Below are 12651 nucleotides of genomic sequence, written 5' to 3'. Positions count from 1 at the left end.
TAATTTGAAACAAGAAAAATTAACTACAATGTGGGTGTGTGTTTTTTTTTTTTTTTTTTTTTTTTTTTTTTTTTTTTTTAAAAGGGTTTAATGTTGTGCCAAAGTACTTTGGTTCTGAAATTATTGGGTTGACTTAATTTAGAATCTGAGTTCTTAAACTTGTGTCTTTTTAACCTATATTTGTGTAATTTTAATTTATAATGTTTCAATTGATGGTGCAATTATATTACAATGTTCTCTTCATATTTCTTACACTTGAAATTGAAAAAATAAAAAAATATATATAAACCCAATTTAAGGTAAAAATAAAACTGATTTTAAGGGAAAATAACACCACTTTTCATCACAAAATAAACACACCTTTTGCATGTCTCTAAACTTATACATTGTTATTGACTTCCATTTCGGTATTTGGCAGTGTATCGACTTCCATTTCAGTGTTTGGTTGTTTATTGACTTAATTTCTCTCTTTTTTTTGTATGTGCTTGACAATTTGTTGTGACTTGTTGCAGACCCAAATATCATTCCAGATGTTGAGGATCTTGTTCTGCAACTGTTTGAGTTGGTCAACGAAAAGAACGAGTTGTTCAGAAGGCAGGCAGAACTGATGTACCTGTAAGTTGGCTTGGCATGCATATTCTTAATTAGTTTAAGGAAAATAATTCACTTTATAGATAGATTTTTGGTACTTTTGCTGATTTAATTTCTTCAAGAAAAATTTCAGAGAATAATGAAATATCTTATAAATGCAGTAACAAAGCAGACCAAAATGTATTTTATTATTTTCATCCATTAATGTTTTTCTGTTACTTTCACCACCATTTTCTACTTAAATGCATATATATATATATAATATATTTACACGCGCGCGCGCACACACTTGTGGACACAAAAAAAAACATAAAATAAAATGGACCAAAAGTGATGTTAAAACGAGCCAAAAACTATGCAAAAAGTTTGTGAAAAAATTTGTTAGTTCTAAAAATTACTAAATTAGAAACCAAATTTTTTTTTTTTTTTTTTTTTCATTTCTTTAAAAAATTTTATCCTGTAACCCATGAAATGAATCATAAGAATATTTGGTAATTCTGAAGGAAAGGCTTAACCAGAAAAACTTTTTGAAAATTCTAAAATGCTTTTTTATAACTTCCTGAAATTTTTTCCAATCATTCTGTAAGAGGTTATTTTGATACTTGGAGTGAGTTACAGTTTTAACAAAAATATTCTTGTATTTATATATGTAATAAAGATTGTTTTGCACTTCTAACCATTTTATAGCAACTTAGTTACAGCAAAACCCCTTATTTGCACTTTTCATGGGGACAAAGTAAAAAAGTGTAAAAAGCGGGAAAGTGTAAATAAAGGGAAAAGTAAGAAATACGGGCTACATTACACATACGTAGGGCCAATGAAAAATGGTAAATAAAAAAGACCCATTTCGGTGAATAAAAAGAGTTATTTCAGTGCAAAATTTCGGTGAAAAAAAAATTGTTTAGTTAGAAAAATAAATATTTCGTCATAATTTTATACACATATATATTTTTGATGTAATTATTGTTTTATTTGGTCAAAATTTATCAAAAACAATCTTTAAAGTACATGTACATCTAAATTTAGCACTCTGCATTTTTAATTAAAATTCTCAAGAATACATACAAAAAAATTGGTTGTCTGTAAGGTTGGTTTACGGACGATAGTTTAATGAGACGTCATAACAAAACATTGATGAAATGATTGCATACTTTTATGAATAAAATTGAATAATTTTTATTGAATTATCACTATTTTGTATGGATACAAAGAAGGAGTGAAATGAAATCTACAATTTAATTGTTAAATTTACTTTTATTTGTACTCATTAATTCAAATATGTTTATTACTTTAACGAAGAGATTATTTTAACTATAACTTTTATACATGTTTGCTATTTAACTTCTTCCAATCTGTGTTATTCTGTTAAGGATATGACGATGATAGGAAAAGTAGGAAATGAATGGGAGTGTTTCAAGTTTAATGTGCCTGGAAAAAGTCAAATCGGTGGTTGTTCCAATCGAGTGGAAGAGAGATAGATGCAACGCAAGCGTACAATGAGCGTAACGGGACAATGTGCATAACGGGACACTTTTTCGTGCGTGTAGCCGGCGTTCATGAATTTATTAGACGTCACGTCAAAAAAATCGGAAACTGATCAGAAACGTTAGTGGCTCAAGTCCATTTCGACTATCTCTGAAAATAAGCTATTATATATTTCCTGCAAACTAGTCCCCACCAAAAAACATTGCTAGCATTATTTCCGTGTTTTGCACGTGTCTTTTCTTTTCCAGTTGACTTGCCATCACAGAACTTGCACATCATGATGCATTTTTCTTTACTGAACCCGTAAAATCCTTCGTCGTCAAATTCTTTAGCTCTTTCGAAAACACAACTTTCGGCATTTTATACATTTATCCACAGTTGACCACGGTAATATGATCTACATGCCACAAAAACTTTAACGGAAAACGATCATAGAATGCGGAAGATATACATATTGCATCCACTCGAAAATAAAGAACTTAAACTCGACAGACACGCACTCGTGAAAATAAGTCATAGAACATTTCGACACTCGTAACTACCAACGCTATCTGTGATTTGTCCACCAGTAGCTAAAGTGATGATGTTTATTGCCACTCTCTACTCTATGGGTGCTAGAGAAAAACAAAAGCAAAGATGGCGTCTCACATAATAACCTCTTGGAATAATAAATGTTGTGTGCAGGTTCCAGAATGATTCAACGTGATTTTTCACGATAAAAAAGGTTAATTTCGCGCAAATATCGTGATTTTGTCATATTTCGTGACAAACCACGGATTTCGCGCATCACAGCAAATTTCGTTAAAACGAAATGCAGTATATTAACGTCTTATCACTACCAAGTAAGGTTATTTGTATTACACATCATGTGCAAGTGATTTTTTTAAAATTTCGCGATTTCGCCATTAACGAAATTTGACTACCCCTACACATACGCATTGCACCACAGTAAAAAAATGTAAAAAAAGGGCCGCAAATTGGAAATTTACCGTCAATAGCGTGCTGTATGCGGAGAAAGGTCACTGTACTCAATCAGCTGCTGTTACGGCGCGCCTGCTGTCTCTCTTTTCTCTGAGCTGCGCATGCGCAGTATCTCACTCAACGCTCCGCCCAGACTCATGACCTGACATCAGCAGCCAGCCAATGGATGCGAGCTTAGCGGAAAAAAATATAAGCTCCACCTCCCGTGTGCCAATTTTGTCCAGTTCTAATACCAGTTTATTGGTATATGCACCAGTTTTCTCGTTGCAGTGACATGTTCAAGTTTACGTTCATCTTGATGTCTTGATACCAATAATGAATTATTTATGATCCCCAGAAATGAATGGTTAGTTTAAAAAATATGTGTCAACTGTACAATATTTCCGAAATTATAAAATACGTATAAAACAGTTACAAAGACTCCGCTCATTTTATCTTGTGAAGTTTATGTCTCGTACCAGTATTTCGGCTAAGTTGTGACATAAATATAGTATCACAACTTGCAAGCAGCCTCGTAAAGTCATAATATTCCCGACATTCCCGGTACGTTAATACATTTGTGAGTTTACATTTTTCCCTAGTACATTTTAGATTGTCTCCTGCTATAATTACTCGGACTTTTACACACCTAGGCTTAAATTATTATATGTTTAGAAATAAAAGCAACCTTTCATGTTATAAAATATGTATATTTTGCGATTTAAAATGTTCATTACCGACTATAAACGTTACGTTTTTCACAATTTTTAGGCCTACTATGGTTGTTACCTGACGTAAATAGCTAGATGGATTCGATTTTTGAGACGTAATTCGCATGAAAGTATTGTATTGGACTAAATGGGAACCAAATGGGACCTGAAGAATATAGTGTAAATAACGGGAAAATGTAAATTACGGTAAGGTAAATAAGGGATTTCGCTGTACTAACAAAGTACAATTACCTATATAATCAACATTTGTTATATATATCACCCAAACCTTTACACTTAAAAAAAAAAAAACATAAATTGTAAATATTGCAGCTTTCGTAGAAGAATAACTTCTCCCAGTATATACATAGTTTGTGCTGAATTTATGGGCTAAGAAGTGAAGGGCTGAGCAGTTATGTGGGTCTTGTCATGCAATAATAAATAAAATTGCACATCACCACCTGCGAGCGAAGACCTTTGGAAAACTAATATTGCTTTCCCTTAATTGCGTGCCTTCAGTAAACAATACCCGCCACTGGTGCAGCCGCAGAGAGACATCTACTACAAGCTCGACGTCCGCTACAAGTAGTTCAATGCGTTCCATAGATCACAGCACGTACAGAGCCGTATTTATGGTAAAAACACAAAAACGTAGTGTTTATCACCTGTGTCTATCTATTCACCTATTTCAAATACGATTTATCAGCAGTTTTATAATTTAGAAACATTCTTTGTTATTGAATGATGCTTTATTATTGAAAAAATTTAACTCAATAGTGATCAACATGTAAAAATACTTAACCAAAATACTTTGTGAACTGGAAAGTTGTCATTTGAATCATGCATATAAATTAAAATTTTGTATTATTACAATAAAAAAATTTTACTACGAAATAATGCTATTCCTCTGCATAGTTTCACTACAGGCTTATTATTAATTTAGGTAATTTTTTAAAATAAATAACCAATAATTTTCTGTGAGAGAGAGAGAAAAAGAGAGAGAACGAGAGAGTGAGAGTGTGAGAGAGAGAGTGAGAGTGTGAGAGAGAGAGTGAGAGTGTGAGAGAGAGAGTGAGAGAGTGAGAGAGTGTGAGAGAGAGAGTGAAAGTGTGAGAGAGAGTGACAGAGAGAGAGAGAGTGACAGAGAGAGAGAGTGACAGAGAGAGAGAGAGAGAGTGACAGAGAGAGAGAGTGACAGAGAGAGAGTGAGAAATTTTCTAAATAAACATAAATTAACAAAATTATTACACACTTCAAAATAACTGTTTAGGATATAAATAATAATTGATCAATCAATAATGATTAATTAACACTGTTGAAATATTAACACCATAAAATGTTAAGATCTTCAAGACCCCTACTGTAGCATGAAAACAATTCTAACTACAATTTATACACGTTTTAGAAAGTTAATCAACTTCGTTAAATTTTATTTTCGACCACATTTATAATATTACTCAGAAAAATCACTTATACAATTTAATAAAAAGATAAAACAGTGTGGTGTTTTTGGGCTTTTTTTTTCTTCCAAATATTTGAGAATCCTAACTTTTTTGTTTGTATTAGAAATTTGATTAAAATAGAAATAAATTAATAAACATGAACCAACAAAATTCAAAATACTTCAAAATAACAGCTCAGGAAATCAATAATTATTCATCAATGAATATTGATTAGTTAAAATTTAAAAATAAATATTACTCACTGTTGAAATACACCATAAATAAACTTTGTGTAGTAAATATCAAAAGCTCATAGACTGATTTTGTAGTTCTGCAAGTATCACATTATTGAGTTATAGTGAAACAGATTATGTCAGTAGGCTACATAGACATACTGCAATGCATTGATAGGCATTGGAAATGTTCTGCCTTCGAATGATTGAACAATGAGTAACATTGTAACATTGCAAAATTCGTGCCCCCTACTACCAATAACACTTTGACTAAGAATTTTTTATGTTAAAGTTGTTTGAATATTTTATAATTATTTTTATTAAATATTCTTTTATTATGCATGAGGCATTTAAAGTATTTTGTTTGTGTTTTAATAGTGACTGATTATTATTAATTTTGGTTATGTTTTGTATAAAGCTGAATGTAGTGTTTTATTATTTGTTTACTTTATCACTTACAATTAACATGTGTATTAATTACATTTTGTCAAAATTTTAAGGCATATTCTGGGTAGTAAGATTGTAACATTTGAGAACTTTCTAGAAGGTTTTGAAAGAAATGAAGACACTGGTGCGACACGTTGTCGCCGACAAGTTGTTTTTCACGCCTTAAATTAGTGCTTCGTTGGAAAACCCAGCACGTGAACCATGACTGCACAGCAATAGACTGGAACTTTTGCTGGGCACGGTTTTGCCCCACGCCAATCAGAGCGAGCCTTGAGGTGTGATGTGTCGTTCCAGACTTTTAAAAACATTTTTTTTTTCTATTCCCCCAGTATTTTTCCCTATTTAGTCAGGTGCTAGATTCTGTGTTGTGATTGGGTGGTTGCCTCCCTTTGTTTTAGCTTTTTAAAAGTAAGGTAACCGCGCAGTGCGAGTTAGTTGTCGCTCGATCGTCGCAATGTGCGGCTACGTCGTCGGCAGCTCGCTAGAAAAAAATTGGAGTTAAAAATAGATGTAACGTTAAAAAATCTTAAAAAATCATCACATATTTGTATTAACAAATTTTTTAATGTGTTTAAATGTATTTGTTATTTTTCTGGGTTGTATTGCCATGCCAACTTGGCATGTTAACAACATGTTCGCCGCTCTGTAACGCGAAAACTAGACGGCACAGACCTTAAATTTACAGAGATAGCCCCTTAACTGTAATTAATGATGATAAAATGAAAAAAAAAAAGTTATCATGCTGTGGGAAAGGAGAAGAGGGTGTGGCACGCTGTGGAGGAGCACTGTCGGCAAGCCGCCGCGCTGCCGCGCTGTCCAGTCGCAGGCAGCAGCGCCTGGAGGAGGAGCACGCTGACCTGGAGTACCAGATCCGCTGCCTGCTGGAGCGGCCGGACCACGCCAAGACGGACAGCGACAAGGCCCGCGAGGAGGAGCTCATCCAGCGCCTGGTCGAGGTGGTGGAGCGACGCAACGAGATAGTCGAGTGCCTGGAGATGGACCGTCGCCGCGAGGTCGAGGAGGACCGCAGCATCCACCACCAGCTGGGCATCTTCGCAGGCGGGTGGCTTCACGTGTGGCTCGTTGCTAGACTGTGTTGTGTTGTTTCGTGTTTCATGCATTGAATAGTTATTAATAGTTGTATTGATTATATAAAAAATTACAAATTCTGTCCATTCAGAATCTGGCTCGCAAGTTCCAAAAAAAAAAACTTAATCCTCGCCTCTCACTACTAGATTGGAAAGCTGATCACATATTTTATAATAGTTTTAAACACTGATGCACTCTCCAAAACTGAGTTTTTAATTGATTATGGAAATAATTTTACACTAAGTATAATCAATGAACTTCTTGAACCATAGTATGATTGTTTTTATAGCTTTTTCTGTAGCAGGTCAAGATTTTACTGATCATAACTAGGGCTGGGCCGATGCCGATCACCGATCACAATAATCGGCCGATTTTAACACATCGGCATCGGTACCGATCTGCAAATTATATACCGATCACCAAACGCCGATCATTACATACTAAATCAAAATCAATAAATACTGAATTAAGCTTAAAAATGCAAAGTTGTACTTTTAAAATTTACTTACAAAATAACTAAATAAGGTAGGCCTGCAATCACGTATCAACAAAAACACGAATTTACAGTAGAACCTCAATGATACGTTCCTGTTTCATACATTTTCCCGTGTCATACGCCGATTAATTTTGGTCCCGCCGAAAGTAATATATTTACAATGGTTTATTTTCCCGGAACATACACTAATAAAGTATTTAATTTCCCGTTTCATACGGTTTTATGAAGCGGGAAAGTCCCAAAATTCACAAATGTTTTTTTTTTTAAGTGCTTTTATTTTGAAAAACGTCCATTGTTTACCTTTGCAAATGTAAGAAAATAACTTTACTGCGACATAGATATGGATAGTGCACTTCGCTAGTAGCATCTATGGCCAGCACCGAAGCGAGACTAGTGGCGCAAACTAGCAATGATTATGAAAACGGTGCACGCTCTTTACCAAGGCATGGATCTCATATTTTGTGCATTCATTAATCTTTGAACTAATATACACGTTTGTTATTGTTTCCTTACAATCTGATTGTTTTGTATTGTAAGTTTCTAAAGTTAAAATTTTATTGAAAATTGTTCTGTTGCATAAAGTTGTTTGTAAAAACAAACAAACATTTGTGATATTTTTTTCCAATAAATAGCCTATTTTTTTTCTTTATTTCTAATTTAGGCTTGGTTAATTGTCCCCCCCCCCCCCCCCCCCCCCAGAAATAATGACTTTATAATTATTTGTAGGCCACTGTTTCTCATTCAGTTTTACTTGATTATGTACTGTATTTTACATTTCTGGTCGTTTTATTGTATGTATATATATATAATGAAATGATTAATTCATACCTTTCATTAATATAATGCAATTAATTAAATTACACAAATGTATGTACTATTTATGTTTAATCTGATACTGTGCTGGTATGCTAGATTGAAACAAAAAATTTCTTATCGCCATTCCCTTTTCATATACTTTCCCGCATCATACAGCATTTTTGTGCCCTCCGTTGTAAAGTGTATGACAAGGGTTCTACTGTATTAATTTGCATATGGGTATTTTTAAACCATGCCAAACCATTATTTTACAGGTGGGAAGGTATAGAAATAGTAGAAATAGGAAATACTTAGCTTACATTATATTATTGTTCATTTTTAAAAACCAATGAACAAAATGTCTTCTGTCAGAAGTGTTAAATAAATTGTAAGTTATCATAAGGTAACTTTTTCATTAAAAATTTTTTTTAGATTTTTATTATTAACATCAAACAAGCTATATAATTCTTAGTTTGTCTGATCAGTGATCGGCAATGATCGGCGCCGGTCATCGACGCAAATGATCAGTATCGGAATGATCGGCAAATTTAGTGATCGGCCCAGCCCTAATCATAACATTATGTAAAGTAATATTTATTTAATAGATTTTATTTCTTTGATAGAAAATCAAATGTTTCTTTACAGGTGACTTAAAAATTACTACTATGCACTTGAGTTAATAAACAGAAATTTTTCACATTTTGTAGTCAAATTGTCAAGAATTATTTTAATATTGTCTTGAATGTGTCAGAAAAGGTAACCTTTAGTTAGTATGGGGCTTACTGTATTTTAATTTTATTGTAATTTATACAGCTAAGAAGAAAGTTGGGGAAGAAGTGGTACTAGTCCCCAGCAAGGAGCAAGACAAGTCCTCTGGTCAGAAGGGAAAAGAAGAGAAAAAGAAACACAAGAAGATTAAGGAGAAGCTTGCCAAGAAGAAACTTCAAGAGAAGGTAGATGTAGACAAAGACATTGATGAGGTAGAGCAGTCTCTGTCCAGGCAGAACAAAGAGAAGAAAGGTAAGAAGAAATGGTTTCACTGATAATATTCAATGATTCAATCATGATACTTTATAGATCAGCTAGTTAACTAAGCTTCCACAAGATTTCTTTGTTTGACCTACAATCGTCTTCCCATCTACAAAAAATGGGTGCAAAAGGGTCATGAAATATGCCCATATGTAGTTGAAGGATTTGTCATGTTGGTACATAATATGGTTTGTGTTTGCACAAACAGTTTTTATTTTATTTTGGAGCTGTTATTTATGCAAATATTTATTTAATATTTTTATACCATAAAAGGGAGAATTGATTGTTATGGATAAGAGTATAAAAATAATAGGGTACTTAAAATGTGGATATATACATATCAAGATCTTGTGATTTGGTTTAATTTATGTGCCAATAATAGTGAGCTGATAATGTAATTGCATTACTACAGTTTATAAATTCAGCATCATTGCTGAATTTTGAATTAAATAAAAAAAAAAATTTATGTTAGAATAATAATTTTTACCCAACATCTTGTCTTTGCAAATTTGAACGTATGAAAAGAAAAGAAGTGTGAACATGTACTCATGTTGATTATTTGTAGTTTGATAATATATATATATTTTTTTTTTCATTTATCCTTTTACACCATTATTTATTTATCTTTCTGTATATTTTTACACATGAAGCACTCTGTTATGTATTAATAATTCTGATAAATGCATTACATTCCTCTTTCAGTATCCATGATAAAGAGGATTCTTCTGTGATTTGAATTTAACTGAGGAGATGCTTACAGGTAAATTAATTAAAATATCTGTTTGATTTGTATTTAAATCTGTTTGACTGTTTGCTTATTTAAAAAGCGCTTTTAGTGTAATAATTTGTCATGTTATTGTGCTATATTTGGACTAGGTTACTGAATTCCCTAATTGTCTTTAAATAATTCTGTTTTACATTTATTTACATACACATTTTTGTTAATATGTGTAATTTATATGTAATTGCATTTTGTACTTAAGAATTTTGTTTTAAATGGAAAAAAAATTAGTTTTTTTAATTTTTATCCTAGAAGCCAATAAATTTTTTTAGAGTTTAGTAAAATAATTTTAAAAAACTTCTTCAATTTGGTTACAATGCTCTTTTTACGAAACTTGTTATTTTGTATTTTTAATCTTATTTTTTTAGTCTTAAGCATTTTTTAATTTTTTTTTTTTTAAAAAAAAAGATTGTATACATTAAGTTGTTGTAGACCATAGTTATGTTTTGTGGTATGGAGTGGTAGTGTCTGAAATTAATTTTTGAAAGGCAGCTTTTATTATTGTGCCTTTTACTCACTAGGTTTATCAGTTGAATTGCCATACAAATACCACAAATATTATAGATGTGCTATAATAAGAATTTTCTGTAATTTGAGACAAATCTGAGATGAGATTAGTATTTGAGTTTGAGATGAAATTAAGAATATAATAATAATAATAAGACCGATAACTTGATGTAAGTTTTTGGACATACGCTATAGCAATGGCGTATGTCCAAAAACTTACATCAAGTCATGCACTCCCATTGCACAAATCTTTTAAAGATAACAATAAGACCGATAAGTAGTTAGTACTACAAAACTAATGTATTTTAACATTGAAATGTTATATTTTTTTGAAACAGACCCTTATGTTATAAGATACCAATTTTTATTATAATTTTAAAAATTAAATTAAACTCTTTGGCTTTGTTAAAATAATTTACATGTCACATCCCAGACATCACAGCTAGCTTAAACATTCGATCTAGAATGTACAATCATGAACACTTGAATAAATTATTTGGGCTCTTAAAAAATACTGTATTTACTTAAATAAATATATGTTGGATATTTTATAACTTGTACATTCAAGTTTTAATTACAAGGGCCTGCTGATTCTCAAAATCTGTTTACATGTGCCATTGCCATAAACTCACTTTCTTATTTTTAAAATACATAATTCTTCTTATCTAGTAAATGTAATTTTTCCTGGACTTGTCAGTTAAAAGAGAAATATCTTAATTTGTCTCGAGATAAAATGAAACCTTTTATCTTAAGTCTGAAAATGAATTAAGGATAGCAGTAGGACTCAAAACTTTCATTATCATTAATAAATTAATTCTTGAGGAAACAACATAACTGAGAAAACTAAAATTATCATTAGCAACATAACACTAAAAATACAAAAACTGTTTTCAGAAAAATTTAAAACTAGGGCTACTGGGATGGATTGGTAAGTTTTTGATCTCTAAAGGACACATTTATGACATTTTGCTATTGTCATAAATTATCTAAAGATAAATTATCTAAATTATCTAAAGATATGATCATATGAACACGTGTAATTCTGATAGCTTTTTGGACACATTGTCACTGCTTATAACTGTGATATTATGGTCAATGATAATACTACGTAGTAATTATCGGAACAATCCTACTGGTGTTCTGTTTGCCAAACGTTCTGGCAGCTAGCCTCCCTTGTTGCCTGCCAATTTATTCTCTTAGTGGTGAACTAATTTTATTTGACGTTTATGATGGCCTTGCTCTTTATCGACTTAGCAAATTTTTGGCTTCCAAGAAGTTTGGCGCAGGCAGTATGAAATCCTGTCTACTCAGTGACATCAATTTTCTATTCTGATACAAAAAAGACATTTAATATTAATTTTCGTTTATGTATCCTGCATTGTTGCTAATAGGCAGGAGGAATACATTGTCAATGTAAAATTCACAGAAGGTGGAAGTGCCTTTAGAGTTATGTAATTAGCTGTGGCATTAACCAACTGATAGTTAAATGTTTCACACTTAGAAGATTTGTTTTGTGTTATATTGTGGTAATTGTATTTTGTGGATTTTTAAAAGCAAATAGACAGTACGTACTTTTATTTTTTGTTTCTAGACTTGCAATGTTGGCACAAAGAGATGGTTGTTGAGCACCTTTATTTTTCTTGTGCATAATACTGCTAGATAAAAGTGATGTATTTTATGATAATGCAAGTCCTGTTGGAACATTAAATTGGGTTTTATTTTTCATTTTGTACCTGTCCTAAATATTTATAAAGCACCTATTTAATTGAACTTAGGCTCTTTGTAAGCATATGAATTTGCCAGTATCAAAAGTGGTGTGTCAAAATTTTTGAATTGTAAAATGTGAATTTGGTTACACAAGATTCCTACTTTATATATGCTGATTGGAGTGTGCAAACACTAACAAATGCAAATTCATATTTTTGCAAATGAATTTCCAATAACATGAAAACAATGTGTATTTGAGCAGTTCAGAGCCAGTAACTTTATTGCACTGGCATAATCATTACCTTTTAATCTGTCAGTAGATTGTCATGTGATAAAAAGTATTCAGATTTGTCCAATATCAAATTGATTTATTTTACCT

At 32.0% G+C, this 12651-nt stretch overlaps 1 protein-coding gene across 3 annotated transcripts in view; it reads left to right on the top strand.

Annotated features, from left to right (window-relative positions):
* Positions 1 to 12273, top strand: part of LOC134530827 (MICAL-like protein 1) — a 71277-nt gene extending 59004 nt beyond the window's left edge. For all 3 annotated transcript variants that reach the window (XM_063366072.1, XM_063366073.1, XM_063366074.1), the window contains 4 exons: positions 513 to 615; positions 6689 to 6927; positions 9062 to 9268; positions 9980 to 12273. In XM_063366072.1, the coding sequence (XP_063222142.1) occupies positions 513 to 615; positions 6689 to 6927; positions 9062 to 9268; positions 9980 to 10008 (578 nt within the window). In that variant the 3' untranslated portion in view covers positions 10009 to 12273. The remainder of the gene's footprint in view (positions 1 to 512; positions 616 to 6688; positions 6928 to 9061; positions 9269 to 9979) is intronic.
* The last annotated feature ends 378 nt before the right edge of the window (positions 12274 to 12651 follow it).

This window comes from Bacillus rossius, chromosome 3, assembly GCF_032445375.1.
Source record: "Bacillus rossius redtenbacheri isolate Brsri chromosome 3, Brsri_v3, whole genome shotgun sequence".
Lineage (NCBI taxonomy): Eukaryota > Metazoa > Arthropoda > Insecta > Phasmatodea > Bacillidae > Bacillus > Bacillus rossius.
The sequence above is the reverse complement of the archived record's forward strand: the minus strand, read 5'-3'. Positions and strand labels throughout refer to the sequence as shown.